General features: G+C 56.6%; 1 protein-coding gene across 1 annotated transcript in view; it reads left to right on the top strand.

Annotated features, from left to right (window-relative positions):
• TMEM132B (transmembrane protein 132B) overlaps positions 1 to 23,422 on the top strand; it is a gene marked incomplete at both ends in the record, with an annotated part of 201,275 nt that overhangs the window by 118,943 nt on the left and 58,910 nt on the right. Inside the window, one exon of the mRNA XM_084253165.1 lies at positions 1,706 to 2,597. Within this exon, the coding sequence (XP_084109291.1) occupies positions 1,706 to 2,597 (892 nt within the window). The remainder of the gene's footprint in view (positions 1 to 1,705; positions 2,598 to 23,422) is intronic.

The following is a 23,422-nucleotide window of genomic DNA, read 5'->3' as shown; positions in this document are numbered from 1 at the left end:
CCCGGGTCCTGTAGCGTGTGCTCCGACGGCTTCACGTAAGGTCTGGCCCCTAATGGCGCCTCCAGACATGATTCATCTCGGGACTGATTCCTTGTGCCCTTGACCAGCATCACCTGCTTCCCCCTCCTCCCCCGCGCTGGCCGCCACTGTCCTGCTCCCCGCGCCTGCGCCCGGCAGTTTCAGACCCGCGTGCAGGTGAGATCATGGAGTAGCTGGGGGGGACTCGCCTGGGGGCACCTTGAGTGAAGTCTGCGTCGCCCGACGTGCTCGTGTCTCTCTTCACCTCCTCGTTACAATCCTGTCTTCCTCTGCGGAAGGAGCGCTCAGCCTGGGCAGCCGGGAAAAGGCCAGAGCCTGCTGAAATCAACGGAAAGTTCCATCCCTCAGAATTTCTACCAGCTGAAGAAAAGAAATTCTCGGGAGCCAGAGCCGATGGGGTGGGCGGTGGGAGCCTTTCTCCCGCGGGCACCGGCCGGCTCCAGGGCTCCTGGGGCTTCTGGGGAGCCGGCTCCCCGGGGGGCGCATCCCAGTTGGTACCCGCATTGTGGCCCTGGTTCAGGCTTCAGCTTGAAAAGCTTGTGGGGTCTTTGCTCTGTGTCTCCCCATTTGAAAGAACCCCCCCCCCCATATATGAGCAACAGAAACACGGGCACGAGCGCGGGTGTGTATCTGCCTCTGTTAACCAAGTAATATGTGATTGTAACGAATTTGAAGAAAGTAGAAAGTGGGAAAATAGTTTTTTCTGGGTTCACCAGACACGCACATGCTGTGTCCACACTTCCGCACGACACGCACAATCTACCCCCAGGGCTAGAGCGGAGCCGTGCGTGGTTTTTAATTCTTCACGAGTCACGGATGTCACACGGTTGATGTCTTTTCGGTTATGTCTGCAGAGCGCTGCCTGTCACTCTGCTGCAAAGATGTATCATTTACATCTCCTCTGATTAATAAGCCTTTAGCGTGCATTAAGCTAATAAATGACGATGGCTTGAGCATTGGTGGACCAGCGCTGTTCCACGCGCTCCTGTTCATTCTCCCTCCATCCCTGCAGCGGCCCCGGGAGGCAGACGCGCAGCTACATACTCCTTCAGCTGTGGACACTCGAGACACAGGGAGGTTACGCACCTGCTCGGGGTGTCCAGCAGGCAGGTGGCGGAGCTGGGGTTCAAACCCAGGCACCTGCTTCAGCACTTTCACCCTTGGGGCTGCGTGTGATTCAGCGTGGCCGCAGGGACCCACCTCGTGACAGCCTCCGCATCGTCGCTGGTGCTTCGGAAGGAGGGCCTGGGGGTGCGGCCGCTGAGCCCCACGCCACCTCATTTCATTGATTTATGGAAATGTTTAAATGCCCAGGTGGCTGCCAGGTGGCTGCTGCATAGAGGAGTGATGGCGAGAAGCAGCACCACCGAGCTGTAAGATGCCAGGGGTCACAGAGGAGGGTGCAGTGCTGGGCACAGTGGTGAGCCACCTGCGCACCCCGGGAGCTAGAGCACAGCGCCCCGAGACCTCCTGGGAGTGGGGCTCTGCACGAACAAGCGGAGGCAACAGGGTGACGACGGGCTCAGTGTCAGTGGGCGCCTGTGACCGGTCCCGAGAGCACCGTTTCTGGGGTTACGGGACCCCTGCCGGGCGGGTCAACAGGGCGTGGGAGCTGGTTTCCGGCAGGACGTGGCTTTCACTCGGCCTCTGCTTCCTTCCCCTGCAGGCATGGAGGGCCGCGGGGTGGCGGACAGCCTGCAGCGGTTCTCCTCGCTCCCCGCCTACCTCCCCGCCAGCCTGCACGTCTCCGACGCCGAGGAGGCCTTCTTCCTGAGAGAGGCCAACCAGGACCTCACGAGGAACTCCAGCCTGCAAGCCCGGGTCGAGTCCTTCTTCGTCTACCGGGCCCGGACCCCCCCGACGGTCAACGCCACCTACGGCCCCTTCACCGCTGAGCAGGTCATCCCCGAGGAGCTTCTGCTGGCGTCCACACCCTTTGGGAAGATGGAGAAGTTTCCCTTCAACTGGAAACTGAAGGCCCACATCCTCGACAGCTCCATCTACTCCAACCGCCCCAAGGTGCAGACCTTGTTTTATATCACCGGGATGGACTGGGAGGACAGCGACGCAGCCCAGAGCCTCCCCTGCGTCAGGATGTTTGCGTTCCCCGAGGCCAGGGAGGTGGCGGCCAGCTGCCGGCTGCAGGGTGCCCCGGGGCTGTGCGTGGCCGAGCTGGAGCTGCTGCCCGAGTGGTTCAGCTCCGGGCTGGACCTGGAGCCTGAGGAGGAGATCCCAGCCCTGCTGGGGGGCACGGCCATGGAGCTCTTCTTCGCCGTGTACCCGGCGGACCAGGCCGGCCAGTGTCCCCTGGAGGAGGATGCCAAGTGGGAGAACAACATCCACGCCGGTCCCGAGGGCCCGCAGCCCGCCGTGCCGGCCCGGGAGCGCATCGGGAGCGTGGTGGTCTACCCCACGCAGGACGACCTGCGCTGGTCCCTGCTGAGCCTGGACCGGAATGTGGCCATCTCCGTGCCCCTGAACCTGGTCCACGAGGGGGACGCGGCCACCTTCCTGGTGTCCCTGACCAGTGGCTCCGTGGCGGACCACTTCACTCTCAGGTAAGGGGCTTGCCGGCCAGGCTGGGGGTCCACTCGCGACCCCGGGTGCACGGTCAGCAGGGAGGCCGGAGCTGCAGGTTGGCCGCGAGTCCGGGGGTGGGGAAACCTCCCACGTGAGCTGTTTGCACACCAAACTCAAGGCTGGAGCGCGGGAAGCTTCTCTGGGACGGTCTCGGGCTTTGTGGTCCTCTGGCCTCTCGGGCCCCCAGCCCTGCCCCTGGAGTGCTGGCCCATCTGCGAGTGCTGACGCCGTGTTCCCATAAAACTTTATTTAGAAACAGGCAGTGGGCTGTCCTTGGCCTGTGGCCAGTGTGCCGGCCTTCTTGCGTGGACGGCCAAGTGCAGGCTTGAGCTGGAGTGACCGCGTCTGAGGGCCCAGGAGGAGCGCTGAGTTGGAAGGGCTGAGCGCCTCGTCTCTAGCTGGGTCTGGAAAGCCGGCATCTGGGGCGAGAGAAACAGCAGCTTGAACAGAGTCCAGTCCTGCTGGGCCACCAGGCCCCTGGACGATGTTGGTGAGGGAGAATGGCCCTGCTGGGTGGGCGGAGGGCCTGCTGTCCTTACTGGAGCCCTGCTGCAAGCTGCGGCTTCCAGGAATCAGCTTGCCCACCGCCTGGGTGAGGCCAGGCCCTGAGCGAAGGGCAGGCGTTCCTGTGAGGACCCCCGAGCCAGGTGTGGAGGTGGCTCGGTGGGCTCCCGGAGAGGCAGGCAGACAGCCCGAGGTCCTGGGCAGGCAGCGACTGCAGGGGAGGGCCAGTCCGGACCAGGGCCGGGCAGAGTTCGCTGGTGCGGGCTCGGGGCGGGGGCGTGGGGGTGGGGGCCTGGCTGATTCACTGGGATGAGCTGGTGGGAAGGGCCAAGGCCTGGACTGATGGAAGCAGGAAGCAAACAGGGGCCCAGGGAAAAGGGAACGCCCCCCTATCCCCGTGCCTTCCTCCTAGCCCTGCTGGTGCCCCCTATCAGCAGATCACAGGAGGCCCCCACGCAAAGGAAGGAGCAGGTGGTCCCCCCCAGGGCAGTGCGGCCAGACTGTGCTCCTGGTGTCCCGTCCGCCATGACCCTGACCTGCCTTCCTCTCAGAAGGGCCTGGGATGGCTCTGAGCTCACTCGGATGCTGCAGGCCCACGTGCTCGCCTCCAGCCCTTCACCTGGTCTTATCTGCAGAGGCCTTTTGGCCACAGAAGGCGTCAGCAGTCAGGGCTTCTGATTCTGCTGGCCACGGTGAGCTGATGCGCAGACCTGCAGGTTTGGAGGAGGAAAGTGGGGATTCTTGAGACACCCCCCAAGAGAGAAGGGGGGGCTGTGACAGGCGACTTGGCTGTGCCCGACGGTACAACCCCACAGAGGAGGGTGCTGCCTCCAGCGGGCAACCTCGTTAGAGACCCGTTACCTCGTGTTTATCCCGGTGGAGACACCGTCTCTGAGCTCAGCCCCGCCTGCACACGCGCACCGCTCAGTCCCGCCCCGGCCATGGTGTCTCGGCGCTTCCCAGGTAGTTGTCAGGAGCCCAGCGTCGGAAGAATCTGCTCCCGGAGCCGTGTTTCAGGCTGTGGGGTCCCAGCGCTTTCCTTTCAGGAAGGTTTTGGAAGCACACAGGTAACAGCTGCCCCCCCCCCCCGCCCCCGGGTTGTGAGATTTCAGCCCTTCAGGGCCTCCTTCCTTTGGGGAGCCCCTAAGATTTTAGATCCTTATGTGGGCTCTGGAGCTCCTGGGGCAGGTGTGGGGGGGGGGCATGAAGAGGAGGCTGTTCAGCCAAAGGAATGTTCCCACATCTTTGTCTAAACTTTAGTTATGGGGCCTTGGTACTGTCCCAAAGGAAGAACATCCAGCCTAGAGTTTGCAAACGGGTGGCTCCAGCTAAATCTAGCCCACAGGTGTTTTTTTCAGGTTCACATGGCATTCCTTAAGATACCTCTAGCAATAGGGAGATTTCACATACCGTTTTCTTGGAAAGTTTTGAAGATCTGGCAACGTGGTGACAATTGACTGTAGTTGAAGAAGTGGCTTCCCTCCTGAGGTGCTTCACACATGGTCTAGTTCTCCCCGGTTCCCACCACTACCTGTTGTCTCGCGCCTGGCCAACTGAAGTTCTGTGATCCCTCTGGCTTCTCTGGGCATTTGCTTTTGAAACTCCTGCCATAGTGTTGGAAAGAAGGGGGTGCAGTGCCAAAAAGAGGGGCTAGATTTTAATCTCTGAAGGCAGAGGTCACCCACCCAGTCAGCACGTGACAGGAGGTAGAATGGATCTGAGTCCCACAGAACAGGAAGCCGCCCCTCCAGCAGCCTTGTCATCGTTGAGTGAATTAGCTACTTTGTTCTCAGCACTTTGTTGATGCTGACTTACTGTGTAATTGATGCCCTTGTGGATGCGGTTACTGTAATTGACACTATTAATTCATACATTTTAATTTTCCCTGTGCCTGTGCTGGCTCTGCGTGAAGCCTTTATCTGTGTCCTCTCCGTGTATCATCACAGGCACCCTGCATAGTGTCACAGAGTCGGGGGGCCCAGGGGCTCACGGGCAAAGTCCTGAAGTGGGAAGTAGGGGGATCGGGGTGTGGCCACATAGGGGCATCCACGAATCCTGCTCTCCCCACTCTTCCGGCTGTTTCGCTTGCCTGGCTCTGGACTGATCGCCATCTGTCCAGTGTGCAGTTTCTTGTCTTCGTGCCTTTCTAGAATGCTGTTAGGCATTAATACTTTATTTATGGCCAGAGAAAATTACCCTGAAATGAGGGAAATGAAAGATCATTCACAAGAGCACACACACGGGGTAGCTGCTTGGAGCAGCCGTCATCACTGCGTCTGGTGGAGACGTGAAGGCGAGGGTGGAGTGGGGGGGCTCTTCATAGAGAGTTGGGGGCTCAGGTCTGCTGAGGGCTGCTGAGTGGCCTGGGGAAGCTGGTGGCGGCTAACAGGCCATGGGGGCCATGCGTACTGGGTTCGGGAGCGTAACTGGCTTCTTCTGGCTGGTCCTGAGGGGTGGCAGAGGCAGCGCAGAGGCAGGTGTTCAGAAGGTTCTGGGCCAGTGGCTGCAGAGGCTGTAGTTGGCAGCCAGGGCTGGTTGCCACAAGGTGGGGGCTCAGAGCGCTCTGGTCACATTGGGTCCGGGCCTCCCCTTGGTGTGTGCCATCTCAAGCACAGTGCTGTTTGCGGCCGAGGGAGACGTGTTGCTTCCCGCCTAAGCGATTGTGTTTTAGTTGGGTCTTCCATGAATGAAAGGTGACAGCTTCGCTCTGGCTCAGAGGGGCCCGGCCGCAGCCGGATGTGCTGTGATCGCCGAGGTCTGTCCCTGGGCTGGAGACACAGGGCAGGGGACAGCTGTGTGGCTTCACGTGACCCTGCTGCTCCTGGCTGTGTGTTGTTGGGGGGCTTTGCAGCCAAAACGGGCTTGATTCTCTAACCAAAATAGTTCTGTTGAGCATGAGCCCCTAACTCTGACCACATACAGACTGTCAGCAGCAGCTCAGGAGGTGTGGTTGGAGGGCTCGGGGCTGCTGGCAGGGCAGTGCTAGGCTGGGTTCCGACAGATCTTGGTTGTACTTCCAAGAACGTTTGAAATATGAAATATTCCCACTCCAAACAGGGCGTCTCTAAGGCTAAGAGAAATCCTGGAATCTTTACCCCTGATTTATTAAAACAGTTCTTTCTCAGCTCACACAGAAACCTCCTGGACTCTCCCCCATCCTATAAGGAAGGGAGCCCCGTGGCTAAGGGTTTGGACTGTCACGGGCCAGCTGTGTGACCTTCGGTAAGTTACCCGAGCTCTCTGTGCCAGTTACCCCACCTGCCCAGGGGCCAGTTTATGCTTCAAGTGACTATACAGCACCCAGCCGGGTTCTCCCATTTAACTGGAGAGACCCCCGCCCCGCTGGTGACTGAGGCCCAACATCTAATGACTGCTGGACTCTTCCAAGGCTGGGAAACTGGGCATCTGAACCGCCAGAAAATCCTAGGACTCTTCCCTGGGTAGCCAGGATGGAATTACCTCATTGCTGGGGTTAACCAGGGCAGTTTTCCTGGAGGAGGCAGCTCCTCCTGGATTTCTGGGGCCACCTGAGGAACAGGCATCAAACTGTTGCTGTCGTAGCAGCACGGGGGGGCGGGTAGGCAGGTTTGGATCAATTAAGAAAGTAGGGAAAGTGTGTGTGGGCAGAGCAGTTGATCACAGAATGTGGGGCTCCCCGCATGCTCTTGGGAGGCCAGTTGTCTCAATGGCTAGAATCAGTGATGCTTGGGGTCGGAGTTCACCTGCCCCTTGCTGGCCATGGGACCTTGCGTGCTTTGCTTCACGTCTCAGCCTGGGCTTCCTCTTCCTCTTCTGTGCAGTGAGACATGAACTGCACCTGCCTTTCGGGATGCCTGGGAAGATAATGCGAGAAGGCACTTAGCCCAGCGCCTGGGAGCAGTTTTGCTGGGATGCTTGCTCTCGGCAGCATCTCAGAGGATTCTGGATACTGTCTCAAGGACACGGGGATCGGGGATCCCGACCCCCACCATATCCACTGCAGCGCCTGTCACACAGGCTGCCCCGGAGACGCCTGAGCGCAATCTGCCATCATCCCCGAGACAGCTCTGGGACGTACCTGCTTCCTCTCCTTTGGGACCAAGAAGTGGGTCACAGGTCACTTGTCCTGGGTCACAAGCCAGGGCCCCAGCTCAGGTCTGCCCGCTTCCAAGCCCATGCCTGTTTCACGGTCCCCCTCTTGAATGCTCAGCTTCGTATGAAAAAACAAACACCAGCCACCTGTTTGATGACTGTTCCTCAGGTGGCCCCAGAAATCCAGGCTTTGTTAATGCTTCCCCTCACCCCCACCCCGAACAAAACTCAGATTCCCCTGCGGAGACTGTGCCAGACCCAGTGCTGTGTGACCTGGGGCGCTGGAGCTCAAGTCGCGCCCAGGGCCCGGCTTCTACCAGCCTGGAGAGGAGCCAGGCGAGCGCAGCAGCACCGTGACCCACGCAGTGGGTGGGATGGGTGCCAAGGGTGGTCGCTGGGTTCAGGGAGCCCCTTTCTGTCATTAGCCCATCGCGCTCCCTGAGTGTGCCCTGAGAGCTGCAGCAGGGTGGACAGGGAGTGTGGGGAGCTCAGAGGGGCGGCTCCACCCCAGGCCACAGTTTTGAAAAATCAGAGCAGACCTAGAAAGTCAGTGAACATTTGATTTGTGCCCAGCCTTACCGAGCGGTGTTAGCTCCACGCCTGGAGGCTGTGCAGGAGGCTGGAGTCTCTCTCCCAGGCTGCCTGGCAGACCAGACGCCCAGCTTTCCCACAGGTCTTTTGTGCCGGGTCTACCTGTCCGAAGGAGGCTGGTCCATGATCTAGGTTGACCTTGGCACCAACTTCAAGACTTCTTTCCTCTTCCCGGTCAGGGCTGCCCTGTCTCTGGGTACCTTCCTGGGACTGAAAGGCAGGGTGCGGGCGTCACAAGCACCAGTGATGAACCCAGGAGTTGAGAGTATCCAGGGAGCCTGAACTGTGCCCCCCTGTTTGACCTGTTGATCAAGATGGGAGGTCTGGGCGGTCACTGGTTCAGTTTACTACCTTCCTTCTCTTCCAGGTGTTGGAATATTTCACACGTATAATTTTCTCAATATTTTATTTCTAGACATACGGGAAAGTTAAAGGCATTTATAGCGAGAATCCATATACCAACCACTTAGATTGTGCCATTAATATTTAAGTTTTTGCCTAATCTTTTCTCTGCCCTCCATCAATGCCTGTGCCCACCCATGGATCCATCACCTTTCGATGCATTTAAAAGTAAATTGTGGGCATTCATTTATTTTCCCCTAAACAGTTCAATCTATACATCATTAGCTAGAATTCAATATTCATGATTTCGACTGTGATTATATTGCACACGGCGATCAACTTACGGGAATTACTGATTTAACAATATTGAATCTTTCAATACATGAACATGGTCTATTTATTTACATCTTTAATTTTCTTCAGAAATACTGTGTAGATTTTGGCGCACAGGTCTTGAATATTTTATTTTTTAATGCTTTATATGGAGCTGCTGATTTTATTTTTCTAATTTTTTCCTTTATTAAATTTTTAGATTAAATTTAAATTAAAATTTTTATTTTTTTAATTTTCTTTTTCTAATTTTCATTGCTACTTGGCAGTGATGCAAATGGCTTCTGTGGATTGAGCTTGCAGCCTTGCCAAAGTCACTTCTCTGTGTCTTTATTATTTTTTAAAGATTTATTTATTTATACATGCAAGAACTAGGGTATAGACCAGAGGTGCAGAGGGGTGAGAAGATTCACCAGAGACAGAGTGGGGAACAGAACAGGCAGACTGACTGAAATACACTGTTGAGGGGAGCAGTGGGCAGGTCAGGAGAGGTCTGCTACATCATGTGGGAAGCTCCCTGGCCGTGGCTGTGGATAGCTTTATAGGTTGTGTCTTAACCTGTTATGCCGCCAGGAAGGCCCTCTCTGCCTTTGTACTTACAGTGTGTCTCTGGTTGCCGACATGTAGTTGTGTCTTGTACTTTTATTTATTTTGAAAATCTCTGTCTTTTAATTAGAGTGATTGCTCCATTAACATTTGATGCGATTACTAATGTGGTTCGACTTGGGCTCACCATTTTATCATCTGCTTTGTATTTGTTTCTATTGCTTGGTGTTCCTGTTTTTTCTTATGTCTCTTTTGGGATTATTTGCAGATTTTCAAGAACTCTAATTTAACTTTTCTATAGGCATTTTAGCTGCATTATGTTTTTAGTGGTTGCTTTGCAGATTACAATAGACACATTCAACTTTTCACAGTCTACTTGGAATTACTGTATCACTTCTCATAACACATAGATAGATAACAGGTCCCCATGTTCTTTATGCTTATGTTATTTTATGTCATTACGTGGAGATCTATATTAAAAACCTTAAAAGGCAATATTAAACTTTTTGCTTGAGACAGTTTTATGTATGATAAAGAATTAATAGGAAAAACAAACAAAAAAATAGCTTTTGGCATTTATTCAGGCTTTTGCCCTTTCTGACATTCTTCATTCCTTTTTGGGGATCTAAATCTTTCCCTGGTGCCATTTCCCTTCACCGGGTAGGAGATCCTTGCTGGTAGTATTTGCAGTGGAATTGCTGGTAGTCAGTGCCCCTAGTTTTGTTGGTTTGAAATATTCTAGGAGAATATTTCTGCTGTGTATGGAATTCTGGGATGGCAAGTTTTTCTTCCAGCGCTTTGAAGTTGTTGTCCTGTTCTCTGTGGGCCTCCTGGACCTGATAATGGTAGTGGGAAGACAGCCCCTTGCTGGCTTGTTCCCCTGGCGGGAGGGGGTTTTCTGGAACAGCTTTGCATGTTGTCTCTGCTTTTCAACAGCCTGCTGACCGCAGAAGCAGAGCTTTTCAAGTTTATCCTGACTTGGATTTGTGGTAGACTTGAATTTATTTATTTGTGTCTTTTATTTATTTTGGGAGTTTTCCAGCAATTACTTGTTTCAATCTTTTTGTTTTTTCTTTCTGTCTTATTTTCTTACTCCCCTGCATGTCTGTTGCAGGATATCATTTGATCCATTTGCTAGTATCAAACTGTTCTCCAGTCATTTTTTTTTCTGTCTTTATTCCTTTTTCACATTGAATAACTGCTGTTGATCTCATTCCAAGATCACTTAGTATTTCCTTTGTCATCTCTAGTTGACTGTTAAGTTTATCCAGTGAAATTGTAGTTTTTAGTTCTAGATTTTCCATTTTGTTCTTATATATTTTATTTCTCTGTTGCGCTCGCCTGGCTTTTTATCCACTGAGGGCATATTTTCTTTCACATCATCGAGGGTAGTTATATAGAACAACTTTCAAATCCTTTAAACTTTAAAATCTGGGAATTCTCACATCTAAGTCATCCCAGGCTTGGTCTCAGTTGCTTGTCTTTTCACTCTCAAAGGACTTTTATATTTTTGCTGTGCCATGTGGGTCAGCTCCCTGTCTAGGGATCAAACTCAGGCTGCAGTGGCTGGTGATAGCTTGATAGCACTGAGACTTATCCCTGAACCACAGGAATGCCCCTGACTTTTATATTTTTGAATCCTTAGCTTTGGAGTAATTTGTGGCTGTATCTTGGATAATATGAATGTTAAATTGTGGAGACATTCAAGATTCTATTCTTTGGTTGGACTTGAAGTGCAGATCTTTTTCTTGGATGTGAACCCCAAACTCAGTACAGATCTTGTCTATAGCTGAGATACTTAGATGTGGTTGTTCAGGGCTCAGCATGAAAAACTGGGGTAGTCCTTCCTAGAGCAATCAGCTGACTGTAGACTCCCCATTATGCTCTGTCCATTTTGTTTACTCTCTAGTACCTTCAGATGGCTGCTTATGTGATGTCTAGGGTTTGTGGTTGTTATCTCTAGTAGATATAGCCCATTTATATTTAATGCAATTACCAATATGGTTGTATTTAGGTCTGTTATTTGCCATTTTTTTTAAATCTCATTTTTGTCCTACTGTTCCTTCTTGATTTCCCTTGTAGTAATCAATTTTAGTATTACATTTTAATTAATCTGATGACTTTTTAACTATTTCTCTTTGCATTTTAAATGTTTCTCTAAGGATAATAGTATGCATCTTTAACCTTAATCACCATCTAATTGGAGCAGACATTTTATTACTCTTGGCAAAATAGTTACTTTGCAATAGTGTAGCGATATTCTCCCCATCTTTTGTGCTGTTGATATATATATATATATATATATATATATAACTCCTATGTATATCTTTACCCTTATAAGATTTTAGTTATATTTTTTTAAAATGTATTTCAATTTGGGTCTGATCCCACAGAAAGGAAGCTGTGTTCTCATTACCTCCTATTAGGTGGTATGTGGTTTTAATTGGCCCCATTACTGTTAATTTTGGTCATGTGATTAAGATGGCCTCTGCCAATGTTTTCCACTTTGCAATTAATAAGGATTTTGTGGGAAGTTCCTATGGCACGGTAAATATTTCCTTCCTCATCAAGTTTTAAACTTTCTCATTTGTTAATTTACAATTATGTAGAGTAACGATTTCCTCTTATTGAATGGATTTGCCCAGTGGGAGGCAGTAGTGAAAGATTGGAGGCAGGGAAGAAGTAGAGAAACCAGAGTGATTTTTCCCTCTTGTTTTGCTTCCTGACATGTGGGCATCTCCTCCTGGGCTTGCCTCTAGCAGGACACCTAGTCCGCTCTCGTGGACGCCAGGGTTTAGCTCCCACTGGATGGTCCAGTTTAGGGACTGAGGTCACACCACCTCTCCACTGCATGGCTCCAGGCTGGGGAGGGCCACGCGGTGCTGTTGCCCAGCGGTATGCTTTGCCACCCCTGTGCGGGCCCCCACCTTCCCAGGATAGTCACCAGCTCTCCGTGTTAATAACTTCCCCGTGTCTTCTGAGTTGCTTCTGTCTCCCAGCTGGGGGCGCCTGGGAGCAGAGCCATTGTGTCTGTGCTGGGCATGTGGAGTGTGAGGTGCCCATGGGAACTGTATTGACACATAGGGCAGTGTCTAGGTTTGTGGGTCCCAAGCCCCAAATAGATGTCCTTTCTCCGGGTACACAGCAAGGTGTCTTTGGCAGTTTGATGGTAATGGGAGCCTTGGGAGGATGAGATTCTCTAAGTCAGAATCCTGAGAAGAAAAGGCCATGACTGACTTCCTGCTTTTCACAGTTTGATACATGACAAAGGAGAGTCTTTGGAAGAGCAAAGAGTTGGAGAAGGAGCAGGAAAGCAGGAGACGGTGGCACCACTCATGCCCAAGGAGAGACTGAAGACAAGGAAGCACCCACAGGGCCGAGCGCCGCTGAGGGTTCGGGCCAAGGGGGGAGCACCACCCTTGTGCCTTCCATACGGAGGTCTCTTACATGGGTAGACTTCGGTAACAGGTTAAATGAATTTCTGGGCATAAAAAGTAGATTGAAGGGTCTTGGCGGTGAGTGATCTTCAAGGCATATTAGTTAGGGATTCAGATCAGGACATGGAGTAGAACGCCAAAGTAAACTGGCTCACCAAGACAGGGATAGACTTAGGGGAAGGTCAGACTGTCCCACGGACAGGTGGGATTTAGGTGGTGATAAGGTCTGGCGGGGCAGAGCACCAAGAACTGTACGATCCCCTCAGCCTTTCCCTCATGGTCACAAGATGGCCGCTGCAGTTGTGGCCATCACGCCTACCTTTCAAGGAGCAGCAAGGAAGGAGAGAAGGGGGAAAGTGTGTGCACCTGGTCTGCTCCTCCTGAAGGCCCTCCCCAGCAGCGTCAGGCAGCCTCTAGACTGTCGAACAATGGCTGGAAAGGCTGTGTAGGGGGCAGGAGGACACAGAGCAGGAGCTCTGTGACCTGAGCAGACAGAGTAAGGAGAGAGTCCTGGAGCCCTCAGTGACTTTTCAGGCTTCATTGGGATTTACCAGGTATACAGCAGGCAGGGGTGCCGGGGTGCTGGGAGGCTGGTCTCCCAGCCCCCCAGCAAGTCTTTACCTGGGCTCTCCGGCCCTCTCCAATGGTTCTGCCCCTTCTGGTTGTTCTCTTCTCTCATGCGTTCTCTGCTGCTCCTCTTGTGGTTCTTCCGTTTGTTCTGCGGGTGACGCCGCCCTTATGAGCTCAGTCTCTCAGCCCAGGTGTACCCACTTACACATGCCCACACCCCACTCCAGGTGCCGCCATCAGGCGTGCATTCAGGACCACGGGAATCCCTCACCAATCCTAATGGCAGGAGGGCGGAAAGCCTGATACTTTACTTACCCTACAGGCTCTCACGCTGAAGTCCGTGCGGTGTGAATACAGAATTGTGGGTGTCAGCTGGACATATTGCCCCAGTCCCCTCGTCCCCCCAGTCAGGAAGAAACAGAAGAAGGCTACTGGTGACTAACTAGCAGCGTCTGCCACCCCCAACTTGATGGGCGGGCAGTGTCTTCTCATAGACGCCCCAGCATTCGGCTGGGAAGGGAAGCAGAGGAAGGAGAGTAAATTGGGAGGATTCTTCTTCTAAGGCTGAGGGGACCCCACTTGTGGTTAAGTGCCGACTTGAAACTGAGGGCCTGGCGGTACTGTGGACTCATCTCCCGGGCCTGAGAGAACCCCCCTGCTGCTCCCGACCTCCAGGCTGCAGCGGGGCGGCCCTCTTGTCTCACCACTCACTGTGCCGCGGTTGGGATTCTACTCAGGCCAAGACTAGTTCAGGTGGTGCCGCCTCACGTCATTACCCAACGTGGGGCGGGTTTGTCATTTCCTGCCAGTGTCTGGGCTGCAGGTTCCTTAGAGGGACTCAAAGGGGTGGTGCTGACCAGAGGTGAGTTCCTCTCGGTGAGCTTTTCGTCTTGATTGGTGGAGCGATGGTGGGCGCCGGCTGCATCAGATCTGGAACTGCATTCATCTCTGTGGGTTCCGTGCAAAATAAAAATGCAGTCTGCGCCCCTCCTGGGTCAAGGTGGACTCTCACCCTGTCTTTTAGAGAAAATTCACAAAACCAGGAGGGAGGAAGGTAATGAGGTGTGTGATGTTGTAACCAGACCCTATCAGTTTCAGCCTAGCTGTGTCAGCTGCATCTCTTTCCGTCCGGCCAGTCTCGGCCACACAGTCCTTGCGGGAGAGCCAGCGCGCCTCCGTGTTCCCGGGCTGTTCTCTGCAAACTTCGGGTCTAGCGTTTCGCAGCCATTACTATGAACTGAATCTGTGTCAGCCGCTCGGATGACGAGCTTCTGCATGGGGATTGCTGATCTGGCGGCCTGTGTCCCCAGCCAGGACCGGAAGCCTGTTAGAGCACGTGAAGTGTCCCTTGAGTTGAATTAAATTTGAAACCCAGAATAAGAACACTTGCCACTTACCTCCAGGGGCCCAAGGAATGATTTTTCCTCACTTATGGCAACACAGTTGCACCTGCTACTTAATAAATCCACCGTGCTTCTCTCTTAAGCGGGAAATCAGACTCCTTTCTGGTTCTTGTGCTCCACTGGGCTTAGCCGAGGAACTTTCTGGCTGCCCTGGGGGTGGGGGTGTCTTTCCAGAGGGAAGGGGAGGGAGGGAGGAGGAGGAAAGGCCCGTTTTTCATGGCTAGGACCTTTGCAGTGCTGGACGGTTCGATCAGTCAGCAGCGGAAGGGCAGGTGAAATATAAAAGAGCGTCTCTGCTGCAGGTCTTTGGTGGGGGTGACTGTGGCCTGGAGGGCGCGTGGAATAAGACCACAAGGGTAAGTGGAACATTTGGAGGTCCTGGCGCTGCTCCCCCACTTCATCGTCCCCCAAGGTCCACTCTGCTCACGAGTGTCAGCGGCACATACCCTCTCTCCTGGGCATCGCCGCCTTGACTCCCGGCTCATGGACTCGCTTTGCTCTTTGTCTGCATTTCTCCCCTGGGTGGGCAGGACTGGCCCCTCCTCTCTCTTCACTTCCAGTACCCTCTTTTCAAGACGCCCCCCATCCCTAAGTGACCCCCACTTCCTCATCCTGCCCATTGCTGCTTAGAGTATCCAGCCCCCCTGTTTGTGCTCTGCTCGCCCTCCCACCCCCCTGCAGTGGGCGTGTGTCCCCGGAGCCCAGGACTGCCCGGCTGGTAGTGGGGACTCAGTGGGGAGCAGACACCTTGACATCCACATCCTGGAAGAGCAGGGGACTCCTGTGGGCAGATGCCAGTTGGGGACTGAATTGTGGCCCCCCAAATCCAGACCTTGAGTCCTTCTCTCCCTGAGTACTTCACAGTGTGACTGTCCTGAGACATAGGGGCTTGATGGAGGCAAAACGACATCAGGGTGTCTTACACCCCCGGAGATGAGGGCTCAGATGCACGTGCCAGGCGAGGACACGGTGTCCCCAGGTTGCGAGTGGCCTCAGGAAGAACCCGTCCTGCTGGCATCTGACCTGGGACTTCCAGCCTCCAGGGACTTCCAGGAAATAAACTTCTGTATTTTAACCCCCGCCCCCCGCCCCCCGCCCCCCGCCCCGTGTAGTTTGCAGCGTAACCCTGGAGACCAGATGCAGCGCTCGCGATGGAAGGCAGCCCAGGGGCCACTGACTCGGTCGCTGGTGAGTCCGCGGCGCCTCTGTCCAGCCCGTGTCCTCTCTCTCCTGCCCCCTGTGTTCTCCACACCGTTTCACTTTTGACTGGAGGCGTCCAAGGGCACAAGGTTTTCTTTCGGGTGCAGATGGACCTGGGGCCACTGCCAGCAGATGGGTGTGCCGGGGGCTCTTGTCTGGACGCGGGTTCCGCCGTGGGGTCTCCCCAGGAGTGGAAGGGCGGAAGTGATGCTGGTGCCACGACCTGACTCTGCAGCTCCCTCCCTGGAGGCCGCCTCGGGCTGGGTCCTGGGACCAGCGCCTTCCCCAGGCCTCTCAGCCGCGTTTGCAGCAGTGCGGACCTCGGCGCCTCCCAGACCATTTCCTTCCTGTTTAACAAGTCCTGTTCCTTCCCCGAGGGGTAGATGTTTCCCACCAGGATTTAGCTGGAACCCTGGAGATGGCAGGCACCGGGCAGGCGCTCTCCTTCGGGACTGCTCTGGGGCTTCAGCCGAGTCGCTGAGGGGTCGTCCCTGCCGGGACCACCCACGCCCTCTGCCCAGGCTTCCTCTCCCCCGTGGCCCTTGCCTGTGGCAGCCGGTGTCCCTCAGCTGCAGCGAGCTAATTGCAACTATGTGCCGTTAAAGAAAATCGGAGAAAGAAAAGTGAGTCTTTGTTGTTCGAATGAGCAGCGAGAAACTGGTTATTTCCAAGGCTGCATGTGGGGACAAAACTCAATTTTGATGGCTTCGTGTTGCAGGATAGGTCGAGAGTTAAATTTCATTTTGTGGCCGGGCTGGGCAGCGCGGCCGACACCCGCGCGATCAGAGAGCACTTTCCATCCCGAGCAGGGGAGCAGAGCCCCTAATAGGGTTCGCCGGCCACAAGCCGCACCGACCCCGCGGCAGAAAGGTTTTATTTATTTGCCATCTGTATGTAAATTTTGCTATTATGGAAATCGTGTCAGAAATTGGGCTGCAACCAGATAGCACACCATGGTCGGTCATATTGGAGCTAAGAAAAAGCCAAGCCGCCCCGTGTGCACGTCCCGATGACGCGTCCCGGCTCCCTGCCTCCTCGGGAGGCCCAGCTGGCCCGGCTCACCTGCCCAGGTAGGCGGCGCGCCTGCATGGGACAGTCGGAGCTTAGAGGGGGCTGAGCTCTCCTGGGAAGAGGCCTCCTGCCCACTAGTAGCGCTGAGTCCAGGGCCGGCCGCCCGCAGCGGCTCCCGTGGCGGCTGTAAAGAGGCCGCAGTGCGAAAGGACGTACATTTGGAGTTCATCAGCGGCCGCCGGGGCGGGAGGGACACTCCTCATTGCTCTCGCTCCTCACAGACGCCGGGTGGCGGGCAGGCAGCAGGGCTCTCCCGGGCAGGTGGGGGACCCCACACCTTGCGGTCCCCCACCGGGACACACCTTCGGCTTCCTGTTTCCATAGCAACGCGAGGGCGTCCACAGACCGTGGTGGACTCGCCGTGGGGGGGAGCCCTGCACGTCTGGTAACTCCCCTGCGGTGTTCCCGGGAGCTCTGGATTCCTTTTCTCCCCCTCCTCCGCAGGGTCACCAGGCTGTCGAGTGACCTGCTGTACCCCGAGAGCTCCTGGCCAGCCTGCCCACGCGGGGCCCTGCAGGGAGCACTGAGACCCGAAGGTGGCCCCACACGCTGTGGCTGTGAGGGGGACGCCGAGAGGCCAACTGGCTCCTCTGCACCCACCCTTCCTGCCCCGGTCTGGGGGGGCTGGAGGGTCTGTGTGTGGCCCGAGTCCCCGCAGCCCCTCACCCCGCCGTTTGTTGCTGTGTGTTCTCAGCAGTGACTCCCGCGCCCAGCCTGGCGGCTCTGCGGCTGGAGGCGGCTGGCGGGGACTGGACGACACTGCCCGCTTTGGTTGTCCTCCTCGTGGGGTTTCTGCTCTCGGCGGAAGGCGATACTGTCTTTGTCATCCGAAGTGCCGATGTCCCACTTCCTCCCCAGCCGAGTGAGCAGATCTAAAAGCACACATTGGGCCGTGGTGACCCAGATGAACCCCGGAGGACGTGGGAGTGTGGCAGCCCTGGTGGGAGGTGGGTGTCCGTGCCCGGTGCCCCTGGCGGGCAGGCGGGCGTGGAGGCGGGCGTTTGCCCGGCGCTGGCTGGGCGGGGGTCTCGCCCCTCCTGTCCCGGCCTCTCTCCTCTGGTGGGGTGATGCGCCTGCTGAAGATCACGTGGCGTCCAGAGGCGCTCCCCTGAGGAGGGACTCATCCCGGCGCAGGGGGACATGCGGGAGGAGGACCTCAGACGTCTGCGTTCTGGCCCCTAATCTGCAGGACGCTGCTGAGGTCCCATTGCCCCTCCGAGCCCGACTCTTAATCATGAAATGGCCGGCTCAGCGAGACGTGGCCAAGGGCAGGGACCCTGCAGGCTGGAGTCAGCGGAGGTGGAGCGTGGCGTGGCCGCCGCGGGGCCAGGCGGTGCTGAGCTCGCCCGCTGCGGGCCTGGGCTGAGCTGCTCCTGCACTTTCTCCCGCCCGGTCTCAGCGGTGGGCGTCGCGGTGTTTTACCTTTGAAGCTGTTCTCCTGGTCCGCCCTCGGCTGGAGAAGGCTTTCCGGCCGCGGCGGCTGCGTGGATGGCCAGTGGGGGCAGCGGAGCCATGATGGGGCCAGTGAAGACCGGCTGGAGTTCTCTGAGCTGCCGCTGCCCCTCTGGGTGCGCGCTCTGGCCGGGCCGTCCCCGCCTGCTGCGGGCTCTGTGTCTGTCGCGCCGTGGGGAGGCCTCGCAGGCAGACACTGGCCTCTCGGACGGGCAGCCCCGTGCCCCTGGGAGAAGCCCGGCGTGTCTGGGTTGCTCTGGGTTTCCCCGCACCCTGGCCCGCCTGCCTGCTGCCTGGGCGCTTCTCCTCACGTCCCACTCCAGCTGGGACTCGCTTCTGTTGGCAATAAACTTAGCCTCGAAGGTAGAGGGTCAATCTCTTGATTTTTTTTTTAAAGATTTATTTTTATTTATACAAGAACTAGGGTACAGGCCAGAGGCGCGGAGGGTGAGAGGATTCACCAGAGCCAGAGCGGGGAGCAGAACAGGCAGAAGGACCGAAGTACACTGCTGAGGGGAGCAGCGGGGAGACAGGAGAGGTCTGCGCGCCACGTGGGTTTCTCCCTGGCCGGCCGGGATTGAACCCGCGCTGCCGAGGCTGCGGACAGCTTCTCAGCGCTGTGCCCAACCTGCTGTGCCACCGGGGAGGCACACTGTTTTTTCTGGCTTCACTGTTTCGAGCGCGCATTGGAGTGGACGTGTCGTCCTCTCCCCGGGCCGCGCTGCCCTCAGGGCCGTCTCCCCCGCCAGGTCTCTGGTGCCCCTTGGCCTCCCTGCACCGCTGCTCAGTCAGTGCTTTCCTCCTGGTCGACTTGTGTTTTGACAAAGTCAGTTGGCCTGCAGCAGACGCCCGCTGCCCCCTCTGGGTGGAAGGACGGATCACTTGCCACGAGGGGAGAAAACCGTGACAATAACCGCACGCGGGAGCCAGTCCGGTCTTCCAGCCCACAGACGGAGGCTCTCGAAGGCCTGACTTGAAGGCTCACTCCCTCTCTCTGCTGCCAGGGGTTGGCGCTGAGTCGCTTCCCACCGGGCTCCCTCAGAGGCTCCATGGAGATGCGCAGCCCCCCCACCCCGGGCCTAGTCCTCGACATTGCGTCCTTGCCGTGCTCTCTTGGCTAAGAAACTTTAAAAAAACACATTTTGTATCGGGCATTTAGAGCATTGACCGGGTTGTCGGCTTTTAAAAATGTGGCAAGACCAAAGCCCGGCTTCTTACGGATCTTAGTTCTTTCCTGCTGGGCTAAAAGCCGGGCGTGACTGCTTGAGAACTCGATGTCCGATGTCCGGGTGGAGGCGACCCGCGAGCTCTGCGCCCCCACTGCTGGGCTCTCTGGGGAGGCCCTGCTGACACCCCCGAGTTCCCGTCCTGCCCGGGGCGTGGCCGCGGGGAGCTGTGAGCTGACCGACCACGCAGCTGGAGGTGCTTGATTCACCCGGGCTTGCTGCCCACAGGGGGCTTCCTTAGTGACAGGGAACCAAAATGTTCAAGGTCACGTGGGAACAGACACTGCTCGTGTCTGCTGTCCGCCCACCCCTCATGTCAGGCTCAGGCTGCAGTGTCCCCTCGCTGATCGACAGCTGGGCTCTTACCCAGTCTGGAGGCTGCGAAAGTGAGGCTGGCGGCCTCCTCCTGGGAGGAGCTGGGGCCTGGGGCCACGGGGGTCTTGGCCACCCACCCATGTGTCCCTGGGCGTGAATAAGTCTTGGCGGCAGTTTCGCGAGTTTTCACAGGGGACAGGTGGATAATATGTGCGGGGGTGCCAGGCCGGCTTCCAGAAGGTACTGAGCGGGAAATGTTTCCTGCCGCAACGACAGATGACACCCCAGGGGTTAAACTTAGTCTGGGGGTCTCGAAAGCCACTGAGCCAGCACAGTGTGTGTGCACGTGCGTGTGTGCGAGTGTTGGCGGCTGCGAGTGCCCAGGTCACCGACACGTCTTCCTGGACCATCCCGCACGTCAGGCCCCGCCTGAGTGGAGAGGGACACACAGGCCTCCTCGTGGCTCATGAAACGCTTCAGCTCACTAGGAAGAAATGACCTCTACGAGGCACGTGACACGTCCCCTGCCGACGAGCTACAAATAGCAGGTGTCCTGGAAAATGAGTTTAATTTCACAAAAGATCAATTCAGATTATGAATTGAATTTTATACCTTAGCTTTGTTTATTATGTTTATGACTACAGAGTTGGCTGTGACAAGGGAGAGGCTCTCTGGGTTGTTTCCTGAGACCCTTTTGTTTAATGTTTGCTCTCTGTACTCGCAGTGATGGCTGAAATATTGGGCATCCTCCTGCCATCTATTCTTTTTTGTCCTCCCTTGACTGGGGGTAACTTTATGTACGAATCTTCTGTGAACTTCAGGAGGATTTTATTTGGTCCTTAGTGTGGCGGAACCGTCCGGCCCTCTCCCTGTTTTTTCATTGCACTTTGAATTGCACGTAGGGCGAATTAACCCAAAGTGGCTTCATTCAAGTTCATCTGCTCATGTAACTGCAAAGTGCAGTGACAGCCACAGGTCTGGCTGGATCCAGACGCTCAGTGCGGTGTGGAAGGCATCTCTTTCCGTCTTGGCCCCCGAGTTCTCTCTTGGCTTTACTCCTCAGGCAGGTGGTGGACTCTGGCAACACTTTTAGTGATTAAGGAGTGAAAAGAAAGCTGGCTTCCAGGCACCCTGACAAATCCTGGGTCACACGTCAGTTGAATCAATTTGTGAGCCGATCAAGTGTGGCCAGAGGATGGGCTATCCTCACTGGCCTGTAGGGTCACATGGTTCCTTCTTGGACCAATCATACTGTCCAGGAGGACACCACACTCTGGCCACTCCCTGGAGCCAAGCGTGGGGTCACCCAGCCTTTGAATATGGACCTTCCCAGTTGCTGATATCGACCTGCCTCCAGGGAGGCACACACGCAGCACGCACCTGCATAGCCAGGCACGCAGGCAGACACGCGTGTACACACATCCAAGTAGCCACTGGGATAGGAACTATGAAGTAATTAAAACGCTCTTTGCTTGGAGAGATGCTGTATTTCTGACTCGTCAGGAGCTAGCCGTCCAGTTTGTTCAGGATCCCACTTTTGGGTGCAGGACTGAAAGGCGCAGCGAGAGGGCAGAGGAGGGGCCCCAGGGCACATTCTCCTTCGAGAAGAGCCCTCTGCGTGCTGTGGTCTCGGAGTCCTGTCTCCCGCTGTCCAGCACCTCCCCGGTGGGCCCGGTCCCCGGGCGTCTGTCCTCCCATCGGCTCCTGTCCTGTTTCTGACTCAGAGACAACAGCCTCTGCCTCCAGAGGCCAGGTTTCCGCTCCTGGATCAGCAGGGAGCCCCCTGCTCTGTGGTCACCCTGGCAGCCCCGGCAGGGGCGCCCCCGGCTCCTTCCCCGCCCTGCCATCTTTCAGTCGTGGCCTGAAAGGAGCGCTCCGCGGCGCCCACTTTGCCCGCCTCCAGGGGCTGACGGGAGATGCCGGCCTCTCCCTGTGGTTGATCGTCACCGGGGAAGTGGTTTGCTGGGAGAATCCAAATGGGAAGTGTCCTTACGGCTCCCTGAAAGCGCCTCAGTGCGGGCCGGGCTGTCTCGGAGTGCGCTCCCGCCAGCTGTTCCCGCCTCGCTCTGCCGGCAGAACGCGACTGCCGGGTTGTGACCTGCACACCTTCTCTCAAGGGTGTCCTGGGACCGCGCCGCGGGTCGGCAGCTTGTCTAGAGAAGAACCCGCCCCACTGGGCCCCCCCACGGGCTGTCCACCCAGGCCCTGGAGGTCCGGCAGATGTCTGTCACCAGCTGCATTAAATTAAGTTCCAGAACCTCTGGTCCCTCGGGCCCTGGTGCCCGCACACTCCCACCTGCCCCCAGCAGCCCTTGTCTCTGCCTGGGCATCTTTGCCCCTCAAAGCCTGGAGCATCTAGAGACGAGGGTCCCGAGAGCCCTTGGTGCTGCCGTGTTGACCCAGTGCCCCCGCCCCGTGCGGGCGTTTCTCAGGACCACAGGCCAGTGGGGGAGGAAACTCAAAAGCCCCTGCTGCCCGGGGGTCGCCCCCGCTGGGGAGAGGGACACCAATGGGCAGCAGAGCTGGCAGGGATCTGGTCGATGGTGCCGAAGAGAAATTAGACCCGGAGCCGGAGGGGGAGGCGCCGAAGGTGGGAGGACTTGCCGGTTTAGACGGGTCGCCCAGGAAGCCTCCTGGAGAAGGGGCACTGGCCACCGTGGGGCGCTGGGGGCGGCTCCCCGGGGGCTGGGGACAGATTCCAGGTGAGAGGAGCAGCACCTGCGAGGTGCAGAGGAAGGACCGTGCCAGGGCCAGCCCCTCCGCGAGAGGACTCGGCTCGTGGCCGGACACGCAGGTGTGTCTCCTGCGGCCGCCGGCGTCGTGGGGGACGTTGCTTTACGCCGGCGGGTTGTGGCCAGTGAGATGGAACACGAGGACGTGAGTCTCGTGGGAAATAATGAGGCCAAAGATAGACAGATAGAGAGAGGGATAGAGAGATAGAGAGATAGAGAGATAGATAGATAGAGAGAGAGAGAGATAAACAAATCGACCAAAAACATGGTCGGGCTTTATGTGCTTTCCTGAGAAATGAAGTGAAGACAGGACGAGCCCTCCGAGGTGGGGCTCGCGGCCCCCTCCTGCGGCGCCCGGCTCGGAGGCGGCGGTGCGTGTCCGCAGCTTGTCGTTTCCCCCCACTTTGTGTAGCCACGCGCTATTCCCTTTGCATTTCACACTTGACATTTCCACAAAGTGGACCCCAAAAGGATCAGTTTAGCAGGAACGCCGAGGGCCCCCCACTTCTCCAAAGCACTCCCCTTTCCCTGCTCCTCGGACTGCCCCCTTTGCAGGCGCCCACCTCTCCTGGCGACTTGTGACCTGTCCCTGGACGCCTCCCGAAGGTGCTGGGCCCGGGGCTTCCCTCTCTTGGCCTTGTACCGGCGTCTGTCGGTGCCTCACTGTCCCCCGGGGCCCGCTCGCGCCGCATGGGACTCTGTGGCTGGCGCTGGTTCTAGCCGCGAGCGGGCAGGGCCGGCTTTGGGCCCAGGGCCAGGGCAGAGCGCGGTGCTCCTCAGCCCGTCGTTTGCTGTCCTGCCCGCTTTCCCTCCTCCGCGCCACCCGCAACTCCAGGGGTTCGGATAACCAGGGAGGGTCACGAAGGCTGCATGGACCGTCGTACTCCCGCCGGCGAGTCTGGGTGCCGCAGAGGCCTCGGCGCGTGACCTTTCTGGGCCTCACTCCCCTGCTAGCTCCCACGCCTGCCGGCGCCAGCCTCAGCCCCGCGCCTGTCGTCGTCGTGAGTGGCGCC

This window comes from Talpa europaea (assembly GCF_964194135.1).
Source record: "Talpa europaea genome assembly, chromosome: 14".
NCBI classification, from domain to species: Eukaryota; Metazoa; Chordata; class Mammalia; order Eulipotyphla; family Talpidae; genus Talpa; species Talpa europaea.
Note: the sequence above shows the minus strand (reverse complement) of the source record. Positions and strands in the feature narration are given on the sequence as shown.